This window comes from Aegilops tauschii, chromosome 2 (genome assembly GCF_002575655.3).
Source record: "Aegilops tauschii subsp. strangulata cultivar AL8/78 chromosome 2, Aet v6.0, whole genome shotgun sequence".
Classification (NCBI taxonomy): Eukaryota; Viridiplantae; Streptophyta; class Magnoliopsida; order Poales; family Poaceae; genus Aegilops; species Aegilops tauschii.
The window spans coordinates 652,431,636-652,457,609 of NC_053036.3; the positions used below are offsets into that span (position 1 = coordinate 652,431,636).

Here is a 25,974-nt window from a genome sequence, read left to right on the forward strand (position 1 = left end):
GCTCTGGGAGGCGAGGTACCTGACTGCGGAAATCCCACACAGGCTCCCTGCCAAAGGGTAGGTCATCCCCAGACCTAAGCCCGGTGAGAGGGTCGTGTTTATCCCTCACTTCCTCCGCGGGTTGGGGTTTGCTCTCCACCCCTTTGTTCGCGGTCTTATCTTCTATTACGGGCTAGATTTTCACGATCTAGCTCCGAACTCTTTCCTCCATATCTCGGCGTTTATCATCATGTGTGAGGCTTTTCTCCGTATCCCCCCACACTTCGGCCTATGGCTCAAGACATTCAATGTGAAGCCAAAGGTGGTCGACGGGGAGCACGCGTAGTGTGGCAGCGCTATGGTGAGCAAGCTTGGCAACGTTACCTGGCCAAAAGGAGCCTTCATGGAAACCGTCAAGGTATGGCAGTAGGAGTGGTTTTACATCAACGAACCCCGTGGCACCAAATGGGCGGCCGCTCCTGCCTTCAGATCTGGCCCCCCACTGCACTCGCATCGTGGATCAATAAGGATCTGGACTGGAGATCGTCCGATGAGGTGCTAATGTTGCAAAAGCGCATCAAAAGCATCATTGAAAAAGACACCAAACTTACTAACGTGATCCACGTGATGCTCGTCTGCCGAACCCTTTCGTGCCAGCGACGGTCTCTCCATATGTGGGAGTTCAATCCGGAAGGGCCGCGGACCCTGCAGCAATTCTTTGGCACAACACACAAAGGGATCTGGAAACTGCTCTTCAAGACTCAAAAGTCATGGCCGAATACATCTGAGGACATCGGCCTCGACTGCAACCATCCGGACACCCCAGTAAGTGCTCAATTTCTGAACATAGCTTAGTCTATTAATCTAAGGTGATGCACTAAGAATTACATCCTTTAATCAGGGTTGGATAAAGAAGGCGGAGCGAATCAGGTGTTCGGCTCCTCTTCCCGAAAACCCAGCTGATCCTCTATTAATGAAGATGCCGGTCCCGACGCCGTACCAAGCGCTAGCGAAGAAGGACAAGAAGAACAAGAATAGGAAGGCTGAAGGTGGCCTTCACCCTAAAGGTACATCGGACGCTAAGTCCGGGGGGGACCGAGGCTCCCTCCTCCGAAGACGAAGACAAAGAGGAGGAAGGAAGTGATAACCCTCCTCCCCAGAGGAGGCAGAGGGAGGCCTCCGAAGACCTGGAGGTGGAGGTGCCCAAGAGGGGATAGATAGCCCTGTCAGATGGCTCGGGTTCGGAAGCCGAGGCCGTCCCAAAACACCGCCCCAAGGTCAAGCCCCTTGCCGAATCGTAAGCAACTAAGGATGTTCTATACACATCTAGTTCCTTTTGAACTGCGGGAATAACATTAAATTACGTGTTGCAGCCCGGCCCGTGATCTCCCTCAAGTATCATCGTCATCGGGGGATCTACCGCCGAAGATGATGGAAAGTGAGACACCTCCACAAGCTTCCTCGCCCCTAGGGCGGATGACGTCGAGGTGTCATCCCAGAGGCCTTCTCCGGATCGCCGAGAGGTACAGGGAACCATCAACATTGCACTAGAGGGGAATACCTCGGCCGTCGAGGGCACAAGAGGTGTGGCCCCCGTGAAGACCAACGATGGGGGCCCTGGGCTGTTCTGCCCCCATCCAAATACCACCCCGGAGACGGATCCGGAGTCGGGTGAGCGGCTCCCTTCACGGGGGGGGGGGCCTAATACTACGGTGACCTCCCTGAATTCGGAGGCGCCGGACATCCTGATGGACGTACTGCAAAGCACGTCTGTCTTGGAGGAGCATCGTACCTTGATGGGTACGGTGGTTGAGAAGATTCGGTCCGCCAAAAGCGGGCTGAATGAAGCCTTCGCAAGCCTTCTAACAGGCTTCGAGGTATGTGACGTAATGTCTTTAGCCGCTTTCCATATGAACCATACGCCTGTATATAGATAGTAGCCCCTGAGACTCTGGTCGTCCCATGAAAAAGGGCGAACAGAGGATCTATAGATATCTGCGGGAAGTAACGTATGTATTTGGTTGGAAAAACAGGCTTCACTGTTAGCGGCGACCGCCCAGGCTGCGGAGGTTTCCAAACTAAAGCAGAAACTAAAACTGGCCGATGAGGACATTGTCCTCATTAACAAGCGGATCGATGAAGCGCAAGGTATGCTTCGAACATCTCTTTTTATGCCTATATGAATGTGCGAACACTAAGTTTAAACTTAGACGCTATTATTTGCATAATTGCAGATGGCGCTGCCGAGGTCGAGACCCTCAGGGGTGAACTTGCCCGGGCCAAGCAGCAGGTCGGGGTGAGCAATGCGGCCGCTGATAAAGAGGCTGCAGATTTGAAGGCCGAACAGGCCACCTGGCGCCAGTTCAAGGTGCGGATATCCATCGTAGAGCAAGAGCTCAAGGACGTCGCCCGCAAGTGCGAGTCCCTCGAGAAGGAGAATAAAGCCAAGGTGACCGAACTCGACAAAGCCCTTCAGGAGGCCAAAGATGCGCGGTCCGAATCCAGAGCGGCTCGCGAAGAGGTCTGGCAGTCCGGACAGATAGCGGCTGGTAAGCCCTTTCTTTTACAGACTAAGTTTGGTGATCAGAGATATGCCTTGCTTAATCTACTGTGGAGTTCTCCAGACGCTTTTGCGGATCTTCCGAAGAGTGCCGCCGACGCCGCGCAATTCTTCCAAGCTCGGGAGGGACATGCGACGGAGAAGTTGTTTTGGTCACAGTTTGCGGCGCAGGAGCGCCCGACGCAGCTGAACGACCAAATGGCGCAGTGGGCCGAGCTGCATAAGATGTCTGGAGCGGCCATGAAGGACGCCATAGTTCGGCTATGGCCAGCCGAACCCATTCCGAGTAGCTATTTCGGCCTGGTGCAGCGACCTGTTGATGCAGTGCCGCAAATCGACGCAGTCAAGCGGTCAGTGTGTATAGAAGGTGCACGGATGGCCTTCGCCCGCGTCAAGATGTACTGGGCGAAGATCAAGGTCACCGATGTTGCAGTTAAGGGCCCGCCCGGAGGCAAGGACCACCGCACGCCGGAGCGCTACTTAGACGATGTCCTAGAGGGCGCCCGCTTGATAGAGGGTCAGTGCTCAAAGGACATTATGTTCTAATGAATGTACCTGAATTGTCTGGACGTTTTTATTATGTACTAAGGCCTTGCAGTATATTTGTGTTTTTAGCTGAAAATTCTATCCTCCTGTGCGGCCGTTGTTGTATTCCTGAGAGTTTTCCAGTCGTCGGCTTCAACCCCCACGTAGATACTACGGGGGTGTTCAGAATAGCACATTGATCACACTTGACCCAACGTCTTGGTCCGTAAAGGAGGTGTCAGTGCGGCGAACCAGGCAATCGGACTATGAGGCTTTACCACTCTCACTTAGCCATAGGAGTTTGATGATGGGTCTACGAGTTAGCCCCTGGTATGTACGCGGTTATCCGGATGCGCGTGCGTTACATATGTGACCGGAAAACAGTCCTTCGTGTAATACGAAAAAAATCGCTAAAGATTTTTAAAAAGTCGCCGAGTGGCTGACCAGCTCTCGCCGCATCATGACAGTCATTTTTCGGATTTCTCTACTGAGATGCTTAACCGGACGAACCAGAAACACAATCGCAGTAGTTCTTCCTTTACTACCTTAGTCGATCAGACGGAACGTAAGGCAGCAAACACAGGAGCCGGGCAACCCAACTATTGACCAAAGACATGATTCGGAGCCGGTGCATATAATGCCAAGCTCGGGACGCCGAATTGTGCTATAAAGTTGTTCGGGCTTTTGATTGGCAACGCATATGTTACCATATAGAGCCCCTGGCAATTTGTGCCGAGGTGTGTGCGTGAGACAACCGAAGAGACGGAATACAGTCTATAAATAAAGGCGATACCGAATAAGAATTGTGCTCACTGGAATCTGATTGATAAGTCAAAACGTAATCTTACAGAGGATACCATAATCACCAAGGCCATTTTACATGTCGTGGGTCTAAGACTAAGGGGAAAGGCTCTAAGCAGGTTCTTGAGTAAAGTTTTGGTCTACAAAATCCCTTGGACCTCCTGCCGCACGTCTGCGCCGCTTTCGCCTTAGAGAGAAAGGTTCCTTGAGAGGAATGGTCTTCAACTATTTGTACGAAACCGGGCTTGGAAAGAGTCCTTGCAAGTCCGTAGGATGAATAGGTTTTGATTCACCTGTGGTAAAAGAGAAGAAATAACTAAAAAACAAAGGGAAGGCCATATAGGGTCGAACCGTACTAGAGGCATGTCCGTATTATGCCTCCGCAGATGCCCAAGGTATTTTGAGTGCATAATTATGCACGCGCGGTACGAATTTCGTGGATGTACATGGCGATCAACGGAGGGAAAACCGCTAATCCAGCTCTGGAACTGCCGAGCTATCAGCATGCGGAATTGACTGGCCTTGTGTGATAAAGTCCGGCGGCTTAATAGCCGATGAGGTGTGCGGCTTGACAGGGCCACCTTGTACTTCGGCCGCGATGGCCGCGGTATGCTCCTCAGTGCGGAGGGAGCGTTACATGTTTCCGTTGATTGTAATGACGCCACATGGACCGGGCATTTTGACCTTTAGATAGGCGTAGTGTGGTATCGCGTTAAAACGGGTGAAAGCAGTCCGTCCGAGCAGTGCATGATAGCCACTGCGGAAGGGGACGATATCGAAGATCAAGTCTTCGCTTTTTTGGAAGTTGTCTGGCGAACCAAAGACGACTTCTAATGTTATTGAGCCTGTGCAGCGGGCCTCTACACCAGGTATTACTCCTTTAAAGGTAGTTTTAGTGGGCTTGATTCTTGACGGATCAATGCCCATTTTGCGGACAGTGTCTTGGTAAAGTAGGTTCAGACTGCTGCCGCCGTCCATGAGGACTCGCGTGAGGTGAAATCCGTCGATGATTGGGTCGAGGACTAGAGCTGCCGAACCTCCATGACGGATACTGGTTGGGTGGTCCTTTCGATTGAAGGTGATCGGGCAAGCCGACCATGGGTTGAATTTTGGGGCGACCGGCTCTATGGCGTCGACGTTCCGTAATGCGCGCTTGCGCTCCCTCTTAGGGATATGTGTGACATATATCATATTTATGGTTTTACCTTGGGGGAAATTTCTTCTGTCCCCCTATGCTCGGTTGACGGGGCTCTTCATCGTCGTCCTCGCTGGGCGGCCCTTTCCCCTTGTGTTCGGCGTTGAGTTTGCCGGCCTGTTTAAAAACCCAACAGTTTCTATTGGTATGATTGGGAGGCTTATCGGGGGTGCCATGAATCTGGCAAGGCCGATCGAGTATTCTGTCCAAACTGGATGGACCATCTTTGTTTCCTTTGAACGGCTTCTTTCGGTGGCCGGGTTTAGGGCCACTGTATCCGGCGTTGACCGCCATATCTCCGGTACCGTCATTATTGATTCGGCGCTTGTGCTTGTTGCGTCGAGGCCTGCCATTGCCGTCCCTGGCTTCGGAGGTGCCGGGGCCGCTGGTGCTATTGCTTCTACGGGCTAGCCAGCTGCCTTCTCCCACGCAAAAGCGGGTCATGAGTGCGGTAAGGGCTGCCATGGACTTCGGCTTTTCTTGGCCGAGATGTCTGGTGAGCCACTCGTCGCGGACGCTGTGTTTAAAGGCCGCGAGGGCTTCGGCGTCCGGACAGTCTACAATTTGGTTCTTTTTAATCAAGAACCTGGTCCAGAGTTTCCTGGCTGACTCTCCGGGTTGCTGGACTATGTGGCTGAGGTCATCGGTGTCTGGGGTCCGTACATAGGTACCTTGGAAGTTATCCCGAAAGGCGTCTTCCAAATCTTCCCAGCTGCCGATGGAGTTTTCTGGAAGGCTGTTTAGCCAGTGTCGTGCTAGTCCCTTAAGTTTTAGGGGGAGATATTTGATGGCATGTAGATCGTCGCCGCGAGCCATGTGAATGTGGAGAAGAAAATCTTCAATCCAGACTGCGGGATCCGTCGTACCATCGTATGATTCAATGTTTATGGGTTTAAACCCTTCCGGGAACTGGTGCTCCATTACCTCATCGGTGAAGCATAGGGGGTGCACGGCGCCTCTGTATCGGGCAACGTCTCGACGCAATTCGGATGACGTCCGTATGCGATTTTCTGCCCGGGTGAGGTTGTGCTTGTCGCGCCAGGCCTGATGGCCGTCCTCTCGTGCTGGGGCACGCCCCCTTGATCCGTAGATTGATCTGGTCTGACCGGCTCTATTGTCCAGGTCCTGTCATAGGTCGTAGGTGTATTCTGGAGCTGCTGTTTCTCTGCCTCTACGGCGAGGTGGTGCAGGTTGGTGTTCGGCTTGAGTTGCCGCTCTGTTCTGGCCACGTGGTGGTCGGTCCGGTCTGTCAACCGCATCACGCATTGGCGGTATGGGCTCCAGGGCTTCATTGTCAAATTGTGGTAGTAGCTTGCGCTTCAGGTAACTCTTTGTTGGGCGTTCAAGGCCGTATTCCTCGGCTACTAGGACGTTAGTCCATCTGTCATTGAGTAAATCCTGATCAGCTTGAAGCTGCTGCTGCTTCTTTTTCAGGCTTCTTGCAGTGGCGATTAGCCGGCGCTTAAAGCGCTCTTGTTCGAGGGGTTCTTCCGACACGATGAAATCCTCGTCACTGAGGCTCACATCCTCTTCGGAGATCGGTAGGTAGTTACTGTCTTCCGAGTCCTCATTCCCGGCATGGTCTTCGGGGTTAACTTGCCCATCCTCCCAATCATCATGTTCGGATGTTAGTTTGACAGGGGCTTCAGGGTCTTCGGCATTCTCCGGAGTGTTATTATCTCCGGTGTCTTTATTACTGTCTCTGTCGCGACGTGACTTTGAGCAGCGCCGCTGACGTCGGCGCTTCGGAGGTGCGTCCGCGGGTTTGTCTTCAACCTGGTCCTTTTCGCCATCGCCATCGTCCTCTTTGGGTGTGTCCACCATATATACATTATGTGTGGAGGTGGCCGTCCAGCGTCCAATGAACGGTGGGTTTTGGCCTTGCTCGCCTCTGGCATCGTCGATGTCTTCGGAGGCATAGTCGAGCATGTCGGTTAAATCTTCGACAGTGGCTATGAAGTGGGTGGTGGGTGGGAAGTAAAATTCCTCGCTCTCAGCCCCTAGTCCGGGCTGGGCGTAATTTGGCGGCGATTCTTCTGTGATGGCGAGGGATCGCATTAAGTCTGAAGCCTTGTTTAAGAGCGAGGTTCGGATCGAGAAGCGAGAGTCCGCGGGGCTGACCGGAGTGAGAGCCTCCTGGCCACGCCTGCTCGATGCAGACCTTGGGAGTTCGGATTTTGGGTCCGAGGAAGAGTCCGGCAGTTTAGCAGCAAGGGGAGCTCGGTTCGTCTTCGGGTCAGCCGATGACGCCGTCCCCTCCAGACCTCCGATGGTAAGTTCCGTAACTGCGGGGAGTCCGGCGGGCTCTAAACTCCCGTCTTCGGATCCGGTGATCGGCTCTGGATCTGAAGCCAGAGCGGCGGTCGGGGCCGCGAACCCTTCGAAGATCAAGTCTCCTCGGATATCAGCGGCGTAGTTTAAGTTCCCGAAATTGATCTGATGACCAGGGGCGTAGCTATCGATATGCTCAAGGTGGCCGATCGAGTTGGCGCGCAGTGCGAAGCCGCCGAATACGAAAATCTATCCGGGGAGAAAGGTCTCCCTCAAGGCAGCGTTGGTATGGATGGTCGATGGAGCCATCGAACCTTCTATCGACGGCACAGAGGAACTCTCAATGAAAGCACCAATGTCGGTGTCAAAACCGGCAGATCTCGGGTAGGGGGTTCCGAACTGTGCGCTTTAGGATCGAAGGTAACAGGAGACAGGGACACGATGTTTACCCAGGTTCGGGCCCTCTTAATGGAGGTAATACCCTACTTCCTGCTTGATTGACTTTGATGAGTATAAGGGTTACAAGAGTTGATCTACCTTGAGATCGTAATGGCTAAACCCTAGATGTCTAGCCTATAGGATTATGATGCCTTCTATGGACTAAACCCTCCGGTTTATATAGACACCGGAGGGAGCTAGGGTTATACAGGTTGGTTTACAGAAAAGGGATTCTTCATATCCGAACGCCAAGCTTGCCTTCCATGCCAAGGAGAGTCCCATCCAGACACGGAAGGAAGCCTTCTATCTTGTATCTTCACGGCCCACCAGTCCGGCCCATGTCACATAGCTCGGACGCCCCCTAATCCAGGACTCCCTCAGACACCCATCGGGGGCACACATCGGTTTTGCCGAGACCGGTTGGCCGTGAAAGGGGCCATCACTAAAGTTACGCCGTGTCGATGCAGTCATGCCGTCGTAGCTGAGGCGGACAATGTTGTCATGCCGTTGTAGATGATGTGGTCGATGCCACCGTCGAGATCGCGTACGTCTTGTCGTTATACTGTCAAAGGACGCTGGAGATGTCCGTCTTGTGGACAGGGCAGCAGCGGCGGTGTGTTGTCGAAATCGTTGCTGAAGACCTTGGTGATGAAGTATAGGCGTTGGCATTATAGTGACGTGTCGACAATGATGTGTCGTATGAAGGCATCCCTCGCAGCGGCGGCGAAGTGTCGATGCCGGAGAAGTCGATGTGTATGTTGGAGTCACTTCTCGTGGACGTGCTCGACCAGGTATGTTGCCTTGTACTCCCTTCGTTCTTAAATATAAGTCTTTTTAAAGATTTCATTGTGGACTACATACGGAGCAAAGTGAGTGAACCTACATTCTAAGATATGTCTATATACATCCGTATGTAGTTCATATTGGAATCTTTAGAAAGGCTTATAATTAGGAACGGAGGAAGTAGATTAAAACTCGATGACGGCGGATGGCTAGCTGATCAGGTTGCTTCCGTCAAGTAGTACATGCATTCCCCGCAAAAAAAAAAAAAAGTAGTACATGCATGGTTAGGAAAGTGTCAAGAGTCCATGATAAATTAGTTTTGCTAGCTCATCAGGTTGCTTCCGGCTTGAAGTAGTACTTGTCCCAGTATATATACGTACGCGCGTGTAGGTCTATGTTCCATAGTCGGAGTAGGATTGAGTTGCCGGATATGTATGTAGTATATATACATACACAGCCAGGTACGTAGACCATAGTTTTGTAGCACAACGTGGGGAAAGATCTGAAACACCATCGTGGAGAAGATCCGAGGACATGGCCGCCGTCCAAACGGACAAGATAATGGACTACTCATCCAAAATCAAACCGACCTCCAGCGCTGCTGCCAGGGGCGACGACTTCATCTTGCAAGACATGGAGAACTTGGGCCATCGGATGCTATCCATGTTACATTCCCTGAAAACATCCAACGGCCACCGATACGCTCCCTCCGTCTGCTCCTACCAGGCCAGGGAGCTCTGTTGCACAACGTCCAGGTTAGACAAGGTCATCCGCAAGGAATTCCCCATTGATCAGCAGGACCAGGAGCGCAACCCGCGGCTTGTGGAGGAGGAGGAGGAGCAGGATCTTTCCACGGGATTTCTAAATATTTTCAACAAGTACTATGAGTTTCCTGAGCATTACGAGAAGGAGCTGGCGCGGCTAGTTGTTGCACAAGAAGAGGATGCGCAGGAGGAGTATCCCGAGGAGGTTGGGATGACGTTCGACGAGCTCGTGAAGGAGGAGGAGGAGGAGGAGCAGGCGCACCTGGATAAATCCTCAATGGAGTACCTCAAAAAGAGGATGGAATCCGAGCGGATAGACTTGGCCTATGAACGCAGATTCTGGGAAAATTCATGGGGAAGCAAGGACGGAAGGTGCGGTGGCTTCGGAGATACAAGTAAGTCAACATACATACATACATACATACATACATACATACATACATACATACATGTTGCTCGCCTTACTACACCTTTTCTTCATCTATATACATACGTCTCTAGAAATTTATTTTAGCAGATCACTAACACACATGCTCAATCCTAAAATCTGAACAACTTCCTGGGACCACAAACTTCCACTTCCTAACAGAAACACAACAAAACAATAAAGGTAAACTCAAGAAGATACTCCACTGATTTACCTGACCATGCTCGCAATCTCTATCATTTATTTGAGACCGCGATATTTATAGAGTGGCGACAACGATTCAGCAAACAATAATAACTCAACCAATTTCCTTTCTACTGTACAAGTAAACATGCATGCATGCTTCTTGCCTAACTTCGTTTCTCCTTGTGTAAGTAAATGGAATGGCAGAAATGTTTAATTTGCTTACTTTATTTACTTATTCATATTAGAATCCTGATGATAGTAAACACTTGTCTTTGGTGCTGCAGCCACATTGAGCCCTATGTACTTTACACACTACACACCCGGTGTCATCCCATCCCCAGCTGCCGTCGCCGCTAGCACCTTGCAGGTCTACTCCATCAAAATAACGGTTCCGAAAGACTTCAACTGGCCACTCAGAGTGTACGGCACGGTCGCTGCTCGAGACACCGTGGATCGCAACCGCAACATTCTCTTCTCTCGATCAAGGTCTAAGTACCAAGAACTCACCCAAGAAGTATGTACTCTGTTCAGTTTTCTCGTCATTTTCCTTTGTTTCTTGTTCCTACATTTGTAGTCCATTACGATTAAGCATTTTTGTAGGAAGCCATTACAAATTTTTTTTAGTATAATGATGACATGATGCTTGCAGGATTGTTCTTTATGCTTGACTGGTCCGTCTCGTGCGATTGTTGCTATGGACCCTGTTGACTTTGAAGTTGCACTCAGAGTTGAGGGGGTGGACAAATATAGCGTGTCGATCACTCTTGACCACCGTGTTGAAGATGGTACCACTTTCTCGCTCTCCAGTGACCGTTGTGTCGCAGAGTTCAACATTCAGCAGCTCGATAGATCGCTCCAGGCTACTATCTTGGGTGTGCGCGTGACAAAAGGACGCTGGCCTTTCAAATGTGGATGTCGAGTTGTCTGCTCGTGGTCTCCCTTGGCTGCAACAGAGGATATTCGTACCACTTACAGGCAAATTGTGTTGCTTGACCACTGTGGTAAAGGAATGCCTATAGGATCAGATGACTACCTTCATCTCTCGAGGAAAGTGATTTCAGTGGAATCACATGGAACGCTGAGAGTGGCCATCGAAGCATATGGGAAGTCTCGTCACTGGATTGCTCGAAAGGCTCACATTGACTTCGATGTTCAACACTGCCAAATAAGCATGCGTGAGTGTTCAGTTGGGGATGCCACAGTGGAGGTTGCCGTAGCCTGGTCCTTGCTTGTCAATGAAAAGGCGGACCTCTTCCTCAGTTGATTGCGTAGCCATGTAGTAAGATGGCTATGTAAGATTTCAAACTAACTGTTGTGTATCGTCTAGTCTAGCATATGTTAGTCATATAATTATCTACTCATCTTGGTGCTGAGTACAACTTGTATGTTGTGAATCGTTATGGTCTGAGTCATCAGACTGTTATTCTATCTGATCCGATCGATTGTTTTTCTTCTATTTTACTACTATTATTACTATGCAAAATCGTTATATGTCAGCCTCTTTTGGCAAGGGTGGGTGTGGAAATCTCTTTTCTATTATGGTGTATGTTTTGTGAAATGACATCTATTATTTTCAGACATAAAATTGACAAGTACCCCCTCTTTGTGCAAGTCTTATGTATGTTTGACCAAGATTATAGATAAAATTGTATTTCACTACCAATCGGACGTCATATTTTTTATCAAGAAATTTTACCTCTCTCGCATTTGATCGAACATGTTGTCGATGCCGGTGGAGTTGAAGGGACCGCGGGGTACATGGGCCGCCAGATTGGGTGGAGGGGGCGCCCGTCCTCGAGCCGTCGTTGCCTTGCCCTTCCTCGGCCCCTTGGCTTGATTTCGCCCGTCTGCAGGAGGGGTTGGAGGAAGCACCCGTCCTCGAGCCAGCACCCGAGATGGTACCACCGTGCGCGGAAGGGAGCGTGGCGCCCATGGTCGGAAGGGTCCTTACTCCATGGAGGACGTGGTTGCCTTGTCATTCTGTTTCACCCCGGCGGTGGAAGGGATTGGCGCGGTGGCGGGGAAGTTGCCAGTGGGAGACGCGGAAGGTTGAGACAGCATCAATGGGTTCAGTGAGGCATGAAAACCAATGAGCGGTGGCTACGGGTGGTCAATGCCATCATGGCGCGGCGGCGGGGAGAAAGGAGTTTTTTTTTTTAACGATAACAGGAGAGCTGTTATATTCATTGTAGGAAGAAGACGGTACAAGGACCCGTACTGCTTGGTTTATAGAGGGAAACCAGACGAAAACCTAAACAACGGCAAGCCACACCTAGCAACCTAGGCCTAAAGTACCACAATACATACAAGACGCCGGAAAGGCAGACAACAAGTCTGCCATGAGCATATTCATCAACCTCGTCAACACCGGAGAGAAACTACATGCCCGAAAGGAGGCGGACATATGCCGCTCTGATCCCACGAGAAACAACCAACATGGCACATTTGGCGCTCCTCGCATGTGAAGGGTGCTCAAGCTACCCAACCTCGACGGCCGACGTGCATCCGCTCCACCCACGAGCCACGGGTCCCTCTGGCCAGATCCAACTCCAAGACAATGCCCTCAAGAGGGAGCTCTAAGCTTCATCACTGTCCGATCCAGAAGACCAGATCTAGGGTTTCCCCCGGAGCGTGATGGAAAGGAGGATGAGGACTGCACATCAAAGCCTCCAACAAGAATACGACGTCTGAAGGCGCCGCTGTCGATGACTCCGGCCACAGCCGAAGTACGATTTTCACCGGCAGCCTCAACCATCCAAAGCCAAGGACCGGCCATCCCATCTGACAAACCACCTCCGCGTGCCACGCCAGCCGCCAGACCTCCTGCCGCCAGCACCGCGCCATTTAGAAGCAGCAGCGCCGACGGCCCCTCCATGCAGGCCGGCGCCCGTGCACCCAGCCGCCAGCACCCCGACCGCGCCACCACCACCAAGGGGCACCCTGGCCGAGCGCCCACCTGGATGCCAGCCCCGCGCCACCGATCAGGGAGGACCCAGATCTAGGACACCGGCAGGACGCCGGCACCCAAACGACATCGATGCACGCATCGCGACCACCAGGCCCTTCGGGCCGCCGCGCAAGGTCCTTTCCACGGCACTGCCGCCCGCAGCTCCATGCCTCCGTCGCGCCGTGCCGACGCGAAGATCTGGAGGCACATCGCGGCGGCCAAGCGCCTCACGCCCGCGCCCTGAACTGCCCTGCCGCCACCTTCCTTGGGCCATCCCGAGCTTCGCTCAGATGCGCACTCCAGCGGCGGCAGGACGAGAAGAGGAGGGGGGAGAAAGCTGCTGCGGCTAGGGTTTTCTCCCCCGAGCCGCCAGGGAGGCTACGCGGGGTTCGCGTATTGCACGGGCCTTTTCCTAGTCGAGGCAGTGTTGATTCGACCGAGAAGAAAGGAGTTGAAATGTCACTCCCGCCAACTCGCGCGAGAGATAGGGGAAACGGCAAATGGGGCGACGGAAACTGGACATATGCGACAATCGAGGTCGAATATACCGCTCCCATTATTGCCTGCAAAAAAAAAAAGCATTTGCTGCTGAAGAAGTAGCATTTGTCTGAAGAAGTAGTGTGAAACAACATGTTACATTATGGGACGGAGAGAGAGTACATTACATGGAGCATCAGCCAGGCACTGGATTTTAGGAAGAAAACAGACATGGAAGACAAGAGAGCGTCTGAGTTGCTGTAATCTAATCTAATCCAATCTAATCCTAGGCATGACTGACTGAATGCCATGGCCAAGCACCAGCAGGTGTTCCTTCTTGTCAGTGCATCCATCTCCATTGTTGTGTACCTGACTGACTGACCTGGCGGCATCCATCCTCATTGCTCCTCCTGGCTGGTGGGTGGCTAGAGGAGGCCGCGACGGCGGGCGAGCGCGAGCAAGTCCTCGACGGCATTCTCATTGCTGCTGCTGCTGCTCCTGGCTGTGGCGGTGGCGTCGGTGAGGGCGCCCACCATTTGCACCGCCCTGTAGAGGGGATCCGCATCCGCATGGGGCTGCTGCTCTGCTTGCTCCGGCGCTGTCGGTTGGGCTGGCTGTGGCTGTGGCTCCACTGCCGGCGGTAGGTCGGGGCTGGGTGTCGGGGTGCGGATCTTGGCGCCCCTGACCCTGACCTTCCTGACGCACACCCTCGGCTTCCGGCGAGGTTGCGGGGAAGGAGGCGGTGGCGACGGCGACCTGGTGGGGGAAGGGGTGGAGGGGAGGGTGCACATGGTGACGGCGTCCTCCTCCTCCTCCTGCTGCTGCTGCTGCTGGGGGAGATCGGACAAGACCTCCTCGTCGTTGTCGTCGGCGCCCAGGAAGGGGTCTGGGGGAGGCGCGGGCGACGGCGAACGGGAAGGCGTGGAGGGGAGGGTACACATGGTGACCATGTCCTCCACCTCCTCCTCCTCCCGCTGCTGCTGGGACAGATCGAGAGGGGCGGCGCCGAGGAATGGGGAGGCGGCGAGGGCGTCCTCCTGGGAGGCGGAGATGTCGCCGCCGCACTCGCACTCGCACTCGCACTCGGTCTTGGAGGCCATGGTCGGTCGGATCCTTCCTGGCGCTCGGTCAGGCGGCGGATTGGGGATACGAATCGGGACAGGCGCGTCGGTTACAAACTTAACTTAGAATGCGGTGCGGTTCAAAACTGCTCTGCTCGGCTCTGTTTTGAGAAGAAGAAGAAAAAAAAAGGCAAGACAGAGGACGTGGTGCGGTTAGCGCCCTCTCTCTCTCCCTCTCCGGCGAGACACAACTCCGGCCGGCAGCAAAACCACACACGCGCATCCTCCAGTCCAGGACTCCAGGTCCAGATTGGTCGGCGGCGTGGATGCGGATGCCAGGGACGGACTGAAGAAGAAGAAGAAGAAGAAGAAGAATCAGGCAGCAAATGGGGAACGTGTTGGAGTCGCTGGTGTCGGGCTTCACCAAGGTCCTCGCCGACCTCCTCTCCAAGCCCATCGACTTCCTCTCCGGCAAGGCATGCAGGTCATTACCTACTTCTACATTCATTCATTCATTCATTCATTGAGTTTCCCCTTCTTCTACTGACCGCCAACCTCTCCTCTCCTCGCCGGCCATGGCATGGCAGCACGGCCTGCGGCCCGATGTGGGACGTCTTCTGCTACGTCGACAACTTCTGCGTCGCCAGCCTCGCCAAGACCGCCGCCACGCTCTTCCTCCTCTACCTTGGTAAGCAAAGCAAGAGTGGTGCCACAACAACAGAGACACACACAAATCTCTGCTGCTTACATTACATAGTAGGAGTATCACATGTACACATGGATGCAGTGCTGCTCTTCTTCTACGTCGTCTGCAAGCTGGGCATATGCCGCTGCGTCTGCCATGTCATCTCCAAGATCCTCTGCTCCTGCCTCTCCTGCTCCTCCTCCGCCTGCAAGCACGGGTGCGCGCGCCTCTGCAACAAGATGAGGAGCATCAAGCGCCAACGGCAGAGGCGACCGAGAAGAAGGCGCCCACGCCATGACAACGACATTGAACAAGGGCACTTCAGCCAGAGCGACAGCGACTCCCCAGAGGACACCACCACCACCACTTGGCATAGGCACGGCGAGTCTGAAAGATCGTCAATGTCAAGGAGGAGGGTCTATCTGGAGAGGTCCCTGAGGCCCAGGAACCACCGGGTCACCGTCGGCGCCAGCCGTCACTCCGACATCAGCATCAAGGAGGGGAAGGAGCCCAGGGTGAACCACAGGCATGATGGGAGTGACCATGGCATCAAGGTGACCCACACCTCGCGGTTCGCGCGCAAGGCCAGTGGCAAGATAAGAAACAGCAGAGCATAGAAAGGGGCAGGATTACTCTTGAAGATGCCCAACCAAGGCTTCCTGGATGGATGGCCTCTCAGGAAAAATACATATATCATTTCCCATATCCACAATGCTGAACAACTAGCAGTCATCCATCTGCATCTCAAACGAGTAGCAGATCACCATAACTTCTTACTTGTTTTCTCGGCCCAACATTTACACCTCAACATAACTCAGCTACAAAAACGCACCCATGATATAGCGGCGGATATAGACAAGGAGGGCAGCAATACCTAACGCTGCTGTGGACGCTACCCTTTGCGACGCCGCGGTCCTAAATCCTCACGACGGCTGACTGAGGGCACACTCGATGTAATCATGAATTGCGGCGGATGGTGCGGGTTCGCGACGCCCACACTCCAAACACGAGGAACCAGGACACGAACAGGATCCCCCAGTATCGCATCGACCCAAACTGGATTCTCGGGAAGACCTGCACATGTAAAAGGACGATGGGAATTACAACATAGTAGGCAGAAACAGTGCCACCACCACCACCAACTATCATCTGAGTAAGTGCTAGCAGTAAAAAGTTCAGAACAAACCATATGTGTTAAGCATCCTAGTTTACTTACAAATCTCAGCGAGATTATTATAGTCAACGAGCATAGGCCTCCAAGAAGCATGTGAAGGATGATCGCAGCCGCTCTCTGCACATAAATTTGAAAAAAAAAATCAATACAAAGATTATTATGGTCAAATATTTTGAATACAATAATGAGTATGGTTTATACATGCAGATCATACCATACACAATACAGAGAAATGAAAACATTTGCAGTCACAAACATGATGAGCTTACATCCTGAGAATATATACTCATGGCTGACTGCATCTAAGTGTTGTGCTTCAGAGTTCAGACTATCTTAGCTTAGATCTACAAACAATTCAGTGCCCTACACTACTGACACAACTTCAGAGTTCAGACTATCTTAACTTCTGACGTATCACTAGCCGTTACTGTAATACTCTGTCTTGAGGAGGGAAAAAAAATGCAAGAGGCCTATTATTACATACAAAGGTATGCGTTGGTGCACAATAGCAGTGGGCACTGGTTTATTTATTTATTTTAAGATGCGCACCACATTCAGAAGAAAAAGTTGGGGGGAAGTGCAAGATTAAAACAGCTGCCTATGTCTCTAGAAATGCCATCAGTTCAACTTAGAATGGATGGGCAGCTGAATGTAAACATCCCAAATAATTGTATGTATGTAATTCTTTGAACACACATGTAAGGTTTGTCTATCATTACATGACAAGGTATGAGTTGGTGCATAGCAGCAATGTCCACTGATAATTTTAAGACGCACACAACATTCAGAAGATAAATTCGATAGGGACCACAAGACAAGATTATAAAAGCTGCTCTATGCCTCTAGCAATATCATCAGGTTCCTTGGAAAGGATGTGCAGCTAGAATGTCATCTCAAATGATTGTATGTAATTCCGTTGGGCACAAATATACGTATATAAGGTTTGTCTATCTGCTCTTGTGAACAAAACTATGAAGAAATTTGAATGGACATACTCCTGTCCAGAAGAAGAGTGCCACAGCATACACAGAAACAAGAATGAAGCTTTGAGGGGTAGATTAATTACCTTGCCAACATGTGGAGCAACAAACCATGCAAGAATAACAAAAGCTAGGGCGATAGCAACGAAAGCTCCGGTACTCCCGACACTCGGCCCCCCGTGTGCTGGCCCCCAAGCCGAAACACTATAGTCTGCAGAGTTATTACTCGGGCTAACTGGCACCTCTTCGTTGTTGCTGTGCCTCTGACTCTGAGAAAACACGAAATGTGCATTGTGAGGGTTGAACCATGACGATATCTCGCAGAGCCGCTGCCTCCGTACCGCGGCAAGGGCAGCCGGGTCGACGGACGCCTCCGCCCTGTAGTGCAAGTAGGAGAGGTCCCCGGTGGACGTCCTTTCCCTCAGAGCTTCGTAGTCCTTGAGTGATGCGAGCACCGTGTTGAAATCCTCGGGCCGCACGTTGGTGGCGATATCACTGCATATCTCGCACACGGTCGACCCGTGGCTGATGAACCACTTGAGCGCGCACGCGTAGTGCGCGAGCGCGAGCTCGTTCTTGCAGGAGCATCCTAGGGTCACGATGTCGTCTTGCGGGTGCAAAGGGCCCGATTCGATGTCGGTGGCGCACTTGAAGATCTCCCCCTCGGGGCTTATGAACTCGAGAAATGTTGGAGCATTGGCGCTATCCTTGCTGATGGAAGTCTTGGTGGTGCCGTTGCCCGGGTCCTTGTCGGTCTTCAGGCAGGATGGATCAGGGGAAGGCGGCACGATGCCTAGGAAACCCAGAGCGGACTCGCCTCTGAGGTCAGGCTCCACGCAGTGGCACACCCGGCAGAGAGCGAGGCCGTCGTCCTTGTCAGTGCTGCAGGTCGACGTGCGGGGGTCGCTTGGTTTTTGCTGATTGTTTTCCAAAGGCGGTGGCTTGGCGGCATCAGGCTTTCCGGCGCCGGCGTCCGGTTGCTGCACGTCTTGCTCCTCCTCGACGCCCATTGCGCCAACGGATCGACCACCTTTAGAACCTGAAAGGAAAGAGAACAAAAAACAGTTGAGTAATAACCAAGTAGTGTGCTTGCTAGCAGAGACTAGAGACAGATGGCTAATTGATGATTGATGAGAGAAAGGGATGCAAGTTGTTTGTGAGTGACTGAGGTGAAATTATTCAGTCCCCCAGATGAAATGGTGCATCAGCAGCAAGCAACGAGGGGATGCGGTATAGTCTAGTGTAGCCTCATTCACCGGCGTGTGTTGCAGTCTACTCCTGACGGAGGGCGCAAAATTAGTTGGGATCCGGCTTAGATTAGATAAGCAAGAAGAAACACTAGACGAGCGGACAGGGCAGAGGCGGTAAATCTGGGGTACCTACGCTGTCCTGTGGTGGTTGAGGAGTTGGATCCGGCAGCGGAGCCCAAGGGGAAGGGTAATGGCGCCGGGGAAGGGGAACTGGGGAAGGGAAACCCGGTGAGACGGCAGCAGGGGAGCCAACGGAAGGAGAGGAAAGGAAAGGCGGATCCTTTAGTACCTGGCTTGCTGGGAGCCGAGCAGGAAACCCTGGCCCTGGTGGCGCGGCGGCGGCGAGGGGGCCGGGGGGCCGCCGGAGCGGGGCGAAGCGAAGCAGCTTGTTGCGGCGCCGGAGCTTGCGGAATCTCCTCTCCCGGAGGCCCTCTTTCCCCTCTCCCTCCGGCGTTGTTTTTATAATTTTAATCGGTGGCGAGGTGAGAGGAGGAAGAGGAAGACGGATGGGGAGAAGAGTCAGTCACCCGACAGTCGATGGCTGTTTGGTGGGGCCGCCGGAATCTGGCGGCGATGTGGGCCCCGCTTCCAGCTTGACTACAGTCCACGACGGTGATGCCGATTTTCACGCTTCGTGTTTTTTTTCGGAAGGCGTTAAAATCTCCAGCATAGATAATAGTCCTAGTGATCCAAAGGCTTTTTATTTTTATATTTCTTTCCGGACGGACTGTGCTCAAGATTTTTCTTGATTCTCATACCTGTGTACGTATGTGTTTGGTTGCGTAGCATGATTGTTCCCATGTGACCAACATGCTGACAGCATCTTCAACAGTTGATCTTCGATAGTTTTGATGTAAAATAAATCACGGTTGTTCCTTTGACTTTCTTTTTTTTACAGACGCAAACGCTCGTTCATATACACACGCGTACACTCATCCATATAAACGCACATCCTACCCCTATGAACACCTCTAAGAGGCTAGGCCGGCATATCATCTTGAGATTTTACAAAGTCGCCAGAGGCAGGAACGTCTCGTCCCACCACCACTTTTGAAAGGGCAAAGGCGGAAAGGACATAGGAAAGAGGGATGCCTACAAAAAATCAATTGATTCGTCATGGTAGAGAAGGAGGGGCTGTTTGGCTAATGGTGTTCTGATGTTCTCCAAGCCAGGCCAGCGTTGAAACCGTCAGGACACAAACCAAAACAGACCACAGGCAGATCCCATCCCAGGGAAACCAAACAGCCCCTTAGACCATATAAAAGGCCCAGCTTCATTCGGATCACTTATTCTGGTGAAGAAAGAGCCAAGGCTATGGAGGTTTTCAATCAAGAAAAAGCTAAATATATACACACATTACTGTATTGTTTTGCAACACTGACCAGACCAGTACTACTCCAGCTATGTCTGAAACCACAACACTCAGTAACATAACTCCCCTTGTTTTCTTGCCCAAACATGTTGTACATCTCACATACTCCAGCTAAAGAAAAAATAGTACGTCCATGGTATAGCTCGCGGCGAATATAGACAGGGGTGCGGTACCTAACGCTCTCGTGGACGCTACTCTTGCGACGCGGTCCTAATTCCTGACGACGACTGACTGAGGGCACACTCGATATCATCATGACGCGCGGCGGGCGGTGCGGGTTCGAGAGGCCCACACTCCAAACACGAGGAACCAGGACACGAACAGGATCGCCCAGCATCGGATCGACCCAAACTGGATCCTCGGGAAGACCTGCAAATGTACCAGGATGGCGCAAATTACACACCATTGCGGAAACTGGAAGAGCAAGTATCATCTGAACAATTAAGTATGTTTGAGAATCATAGCTTACTAACAAATCTTAGTGAGATTATTATAGTCAGTGAGCAGAGGCCTCCCAGAAGCATATGAAGAATGATTGCAGCCGCTCTCTGCACAGAAATTCCAAAAAGAAGAGGAAAAGCGTCACACTTCTGGTCAATATTTCGATCCACATGAATGTTGTTTACGCAAGCAGATAACACCATACACGATAACAGAGAAATGGAAACATTTGAGGTCACAAACATGATGAGCTTAAAACCTAGAGTCGTGGGCTGCATCTAAGTTTTGTGCTTCAGAGTTCAGACTAGCTAAGCTTAGATCTACAAACAGTTTAGTGCCTTCTCACACAACTCTTTAATAAAGAAGATACAGCACAAATTAACTTCTGACATGTCACTGGCCGTTACTCTACTGCTCTGTTTTGTGAAAAGAAAAGAAAAAACATAAGAGGCCTATCGTTACATACACAAGTATGCATTAGTGCACAATAGCAGTGGGCACTGATAATTTTGAGATGCACACCACATTCAGAAGATGAAGTTGATAGGAACCACAAGACTTAAAACTACTTGGACACAAATATAAGGTATGTCTATCTGCAGTTCTGCACTTGTGGAAAAAAGAAATAGAAGAACTTCCAATGATCGCGTCCAGAAGAGTGACACCAAGTTTTATCTTTGTAATGCTACAGCATGCACAGAAATAAGAATGAAGCTTTGAGGGGTAGATTAATTACCTTGCCAACATGTGGAGCAACAAACCATGCAAGAAGAACAAAACCCAGAGCGATAGCAACAAATGCTCCACTACTCCCAAACTTCCGCCTCGCATGTGCTGCCCTCGCAGCCGTAACACTATAGTCTACAGAATTATTACTTGGGCTAACTGGCACTTCTTCATTGTGCCTCTGAGAAAACACGAAATGTGTATTGTGAGGGTTGAACCATGATGATATCTCACAAAGCCGCTGTCTCCGTACTGCGGCAAGGGCGACCGGATCGACGAACGCGTCCGCCCTGTAGTGCAAGTAGGAGAGATCCCCGGTAGACGTCCTTTCCCTCAGAGCTTCGTAGTCCTTCAAGGAGGCGAGCACCATGTTGAAATCCTCGGGCCTCACGTTTGTAGCGACATTTCCGCAAATCTCGCACACGGTGGACCCGTGGCTGATGAACCACTTGAGCGCGCACGCGTAGTGCGCGAGGGCGAGCTCGTTCTTGCAAGAGCATCCGAGGTTCACGACGTCGTCTTGCCGCTGCAAATGGCCTGATTCGATGTCGGTGGCGCACTTGAAGATCTCCCCCTCGGGGCTTATGAACTCGAGAAACTTGGGAGCATCCTTGCTGGTGGAAGTTTTGGTGGTGTCATTGCTTGGGTCCTTGTCGACCGAGGGGTCTGGCGAAGGCGGTACAATGCCTAGGAAACCCAGAGCAGACTCGCCTCTCAGATCAGGCTCCACGCAGTGGCACACCCGGCAAAGAGAGAGGCCGTCGTCCTTGTCGGCGCTGCAGGTTGATATACGGGGGTTGCTTGGTTTATGACCGTGTACCGGAGTTGGTGGCTTGACGGCATCAGGCTTTCCCCCACTGTCTGGTTGCTGCACATGTTGCTCCTCGACGCCCATCGAGCCAATGGGCTAGTGGTGACCTTCAACGCTTAAAAGTGTGGCTGATATAGCAATTGACCTGTAAAAAATGGAAACTAAATAAGCATTGTGCTAGTACAGACTAGAGATAGTTAGTTAATGAGAGAAAGAAACTCAAGCAAGATCCTTGTCAGTAAGTAAGGTAAAATGATTCAGTCAGGGATGAGTGGGCAACCCACCCAAATGATGGATGGATAACGGGTGGAGCTAAGATGAGAGCACAGGATTAGTACTTGGTAGTGACCAGTATAAGCAAATCTGCGGCTAGAGGAGGGAGCAGTGGGCAACCAAACCAAATGATGGATGAATAATTGGTTGAGAGCACAGGATTAGTAGTAACTAGTAGTAGATGTACAAATCACCGGCGTGTAGTGCAGCCAGCACAAGTGAAGCAAAATTGATGGGATCCGGGCTAGATAAGCAACAAAGGGATGGATATTACTCCGGACTAGTGGTCAGGTCAGGGCAGAGAGGCTGTAAACAGATAAATCTGGGGGATGGGAGGGGAGGAGGTACCTGGTCCGGCGTAGGTGGGGAAATCGAGAGGCGGAGCCCAGGAATGGCGCCTGCGGCAGCACCGGACAAGGGATTAGAAGAGAAATCCGGTGAGACGGCCGGCGACCAACAGGCAGCAGGGGAGCGAACGGAAGGTAGGAAAGGGGGATCCTTTATTACCTAGCTTGCTTGGAGCCGAGCAGCGGACCCTGGTGGAGCCGCAGAGGGACGACGGCGACGGCCCGGGGAGGCGGGCAGGCCAAGGATCGGAGCAAGGCGAGAAGCGAAGCGAAGCACCTTGCGGCGCCGGAGCCGAATCGCCCGCCCGGAGGAGGAGCAAGGCAAGGCTTTTGTTTTGTTTCCCCTCTCCGCTCCCTCCGGCGTTGTTTAATCTTACAGTAATTAATTGGTGGTGAGGTGAGGTGAGGTGACGGGAGGAAGAGGAAGACGGAAGAGTCAGTGGTCGCCTGCTGGCTGGCTCGCTCGCTGTTTGGTGGGGCCGCCGGCGATGTGGGCCCCGCTTCCAGCCAGCTTGCTCCGGTCCCGTCCAGACCAGTCTATTTCCTGCTCCTCCCTAGTCCACCACGGTGATGCCCATTTTCACGCGCTAAAAAAATCTCCGGCATAAATAATACTGTACTAGTACTAGCAGATATTATGCACAAGATTTTCTCTTTTCCTTTTTTTAGGTGCACAAGATTTTTCTTGATTTGAAATCAGTGTATGCAATTTCGTTAAATAAAATCGGAGCAAGGTTACAATAGTAGGGCATGTCCAACGCCGACCTTCGAACCGCCCGCAAACATCCGGATCACCTGGTTCCGACGTGTTCTGCTCTGCCACCAACGCAGTCATGTATTGGTCCGCTCGACAGTACAGACGCATTTTTTCCCGCAAACCGGAGACAAAATGTGTGTGGTGGGGGTGGGGGAGGGGCTGCGAGCGTCCGGACTGCTGCCACGCCCGCTTCTGACTGCCCTGATCCACCCAAAAATCCAGACTGCAGGCAAGGGCAAGTCTGTCGCCGTCAACAACGACCAAGGCGGCCCTCCGCACCGCGCAACAAGAGGCGGAGTGGCTCCTCCATGAAGGGCAGACAGCCGCCGAACAAGGCTGACGCGTGATATCTCCTTCTTGCTTATCTACCTTTGGGAAAATAGGTGCAGGATACTTTCTTCTGAAGGCAGCCGCCGGTTATGAAGTGGCATGTTTTGATTGGATTAATGGGGTTTTACACATATGATATCGAGGTTACCACGCCTGCGAGCCATATATTACCACTTTACATATAAGATATCGAGGTTATGTTTTCAAACAACTTCCTCCCGATGGGGTTAAAGTTACCACGGTGTTTATATATGAGTTATCAAGTCTACTGTGCGTATATTACCGTGTTATTTACACGGGAGTTATTGGGAGGGGGCGGGTATGTTTTCAAACAACTTCCTCCCCTCCCCCCTCCACACCGGGTCAAAAGTTACCGCGGTGTTTGTACGTGAGTTATCAAGTCTACGATGTGTATATTATCATGTTATTTATATGAAAATTATCGGGAGGGCGTATCTTTTCAAACAACTTCCTCACCTCCCCCCCACCCACCCCAGGTCAAAGTTACCTCGGTGTTTTTGCGTGAGTTATCACGTATGCGGTGTGTATAGTGTCATGCTATTTACATCAAAATTGTTCGGGGTATATTTTCAAACAACACCCCACCGCCCCTCGGGGGCAAGGTTATCATGGTATTTATGTTTGATTTATCGGCTTTGTTATGCATATATTACCGTGCTATTTACACATAATTTATTGTGAGTATGTTATGCATATATTTCAACAACTTTTCTTCTTCGGTCAAAAATTATCATGGTGTTTGTGTGTAAGTTATCACGTGTAATGTTAGTATATTACCATGCTATTTACATGGAAGTTATATGGGTATGTTTACAACAACTTTTCAGGGACGGGCCGGCAAAATCAGGGGCCCTGTGCCAAACTCTAAAATAGGGCCTATCTCATTGCAAAAATATAGTCTTCTTTGTCGCTTAATGTATATAAATCTTTATATAAGATGTCGCTTAACAAAACATAGCATCTTCTTTGTGAGAGATGAACCGAACACAATTTGATTTTATAGAAAAAGAGTTCAGTTTGATTTTATAAAAGAAAAACAGTTCCGAGTCTACAGCAAACAAGAAGGTGGCTTGGTAGCGTCGGTGGTGCCCCCATGACATACTCTCACCGGTGGTCCATGCGGGTTGGAAGGTCGGCCCGAACCGAGCTTCGACGAATTGGACGGAACGGGTGACTACGAAACGATGGCTTCGGCAGGGCAACGTCGATCGACGGCCAGTGGCGGAGCCAGGAAAACTCAATGAGGAGGGCAAGTGTAGTTAAGCCTGGTTGGGGAGGGCCAATGCATCAAAGTTCATCATTTTAGCAGCAATTTATCACCTCTTAACATGCATATTAGGCTTAAGTGAATTATGTTAGGGGGGCCAGGGCCCCTGCTCGTCCCCCTGTCTCCACCACTATCGACGGCCGCCATAGCCTATTTTTGTGCGGATGAAGAAGATCGTGTGTTGATTGGGGAACATACGAAGAGGCGTTGGGGCGCTGGATTCATTCGCCGTCCACTCGCAGGACACAACACCAACATGGGCTTGAATGCAGCCACTTACATGGTTACACCCAACAGAGCAGGCCCGTCTGAGGAATAAACACCTTGTCCAGGTCCAACTCAACAGTTGGATTGATGGGCCTATACCTAAGGACGAAATTCGGGGGCCCTCCGAGCTGTGTGGGGGGGGGGGGGGGGGGGCTGTGCAGCTGCACCAGTTGCACACCCCTCTGCCCGGGCCTGCAACTTTTTTTCCCAGGTCAAAAGTACCATGGTGTTTGTGCTCGAGTTATCAACTCTGTGGTATGTAATTTACCATGCTATTTACACAGTAGTTATCAATGGTATATTTTCATCAACTTTTTTTCCTAGCTTAAAATTATCATAGTATTTGTACGTAAATTATCAAGTCATAGGTGTGCCATATGATGTATCTTCGATGATTCGTGAGCCGCGAGAGCTATGAGTAATCTCACCAATTCCATCCTTCCAATGGGAACGAACACTTGTTTGAAGTCAATACCTTTCTCTTGCACGTATCCTTGGGCTACTAGCCTCGCTTTGTGCTTCACACATTCTTTGGCATCTTTCTTGATCTTGAATACCCACTTGAGCTCCATGGCTTTTTGATTGTTGGGAAGATCCACGAGCTCTCATACTTTCTTGCCATGGATCGACCTCAACTCTTCTTTCATAGCCTGACGTCAACACTCCTTCGTATTTGCGTCCTCGAATTCCTCTGGTCTCTCGGTATTTGCTAGACACCGTCGCCTATTCCTTTTCACCTTTATCGGGTCAATCGTACAAAGAGTTTTCTTCGGATATGGGTGTAACACCGGTTATAGTAGTATGGATGTAGATGATGATACCCTTTCCCCTCTTATTGTCAAAGGCAACACAAAATAAG

General features: G+C 51.3%; 5 protein-coding genes across 14 annotated transcripts; 2 read left to right on the plus strand and 3 right to left on the minus strand.

The window, feature by feature from the left end:
- The first annotated feature begins 9,086 nt into the window (after positions 1-9,086).
- LOC109750561 (uncharacterized) lies at positions 9,087-11,238 on the plus strand. The gene is made up of 3 exons (XM_020309522.2): positions 9,087-9,711; positions 10,214-10,443; positions 10,579-11,238. Exons 1-3 carry the CDS (start codon positions 9,087-9,089, stop codon positions 11,191-11,193), a joined length of 1,470 nt encoding a protein of 489 aa, XP_020165111.1. The 3' UTR covers positions 11,194-11,238.
- A 2,227-nt stretch (positions 11,239-13,465) lies between these two features.
- On the minus strand, positions 13,466-14,453 carry LOC120973938 (uncharacterized). Its single transcript, XM_040400260.3, has one exon. It carries the CDS (start codon positions 14,451-14,453, stop codon positions 13,779-13,781), a length of 675 nt encoding a protein of 224 aa, XP_040256194.1. The 3' UTR covers positions 13,466-13,778.
- Positions 14,454-14,800: 347 nt separating this feature from the next.
- On the plus strand, positions 14,801-15,875 carry LOC109750563 (uncharacterized). The gene is made up of 3 exons (XM_040400259.3): positions 14,801-14,898; positions 15,002-15,102; positions 15,202-15,875. The coding sequence occupies exons 1-3, from the start codon at positions 14,801-14,803 to the stop codon at positions 15,714-15,716; spliced, it is 714 nt and encodes a 237-aa protein (XP_040256193.1). The 3' UTR covers positions 15,717-15,875.
- Positions 15,775-19,019, minus strand: LOC109750553 (uncharacterized). 7 transcript variants are annotated; one of them, XM_045233515.2, is made up of 5 exons: positions 18,793-18,998; positions 18,637-18,713; positions 17,340-18,292; positions 16,286-16,390; positions 15,775-16,173 (listed from the first exon to the last, which is right to left on the minus strand). In XM_045233515.2, the coding sequence occupies exons 3-5, from the start codon at positions 18,261-18,263 to the stop codon at positions 16,057-16,059; spliced, it is 1,146 nt and encodes a 381-aa protein (XP_045089450.1). In that variant the 5' UTR covers positions 18,264-18,292; positions 18,637-18,713; positions 18,793-18,998; the 3' UTR covers positions 15,775-16,056. The 7 variants fall into 7 exon arrangements, with proteins under 7 accessions (XP_045089450.1, XP_040256191.1, XP_040256189.1 ...); XM_040400257.3 differs by having other exon boundaries at positions 18,633-18,713; XM_040400255.3 differs by having other exon boundaries at positions 17,340-18,531; positions 18,633-18,713.
- An 805-nt stretch (positions 19,020-19,824) lies between these two features.
- Positions 19,825-22,874, minus strand: LOC109750552 (uncharacterized). 4 transcript variants are annotated; one of them, XM_020309513.4, is made up of 5 exons: positions 22,634-22,874; positions 22,475-22,524; positions 21,053-21,998; positions 20,349-20,423; positions 19,825-20,244 (listed from the first exon to the last, which is right to left on the minus strand). In XM_020309513.4, the coding sequence occupies exons 3-5, from the start codon at positions 21,935-21,937 to the stop codon at positions 20,128-20,130; spliced, it is 1,077 nt and encodes a 358-aa protein (XP_020165102.1). In that variant the 5' UTR covers positions 21,938-21,998; positions 22,475-22,524; positions 22,634-22,874; the 3' UTR covers positions 19,825-20,127. The 4 variants fall into 4 exon arrangements, with proteins under 4 accessions (XP_020165102.1, XP_040256188.1, XP_073365516.1 ...); XM_040400254.3 differs by having other exon boundaries at positions 20,345-20,423; XM_073509415.1 differs by lacking the exon at positions 22,475-22,524 and having other exon boundaries at positions 22,634-22,867.
- Between the last annotated feature and the right edge of the window lie 3,100 nt (positions 22,875-25,974).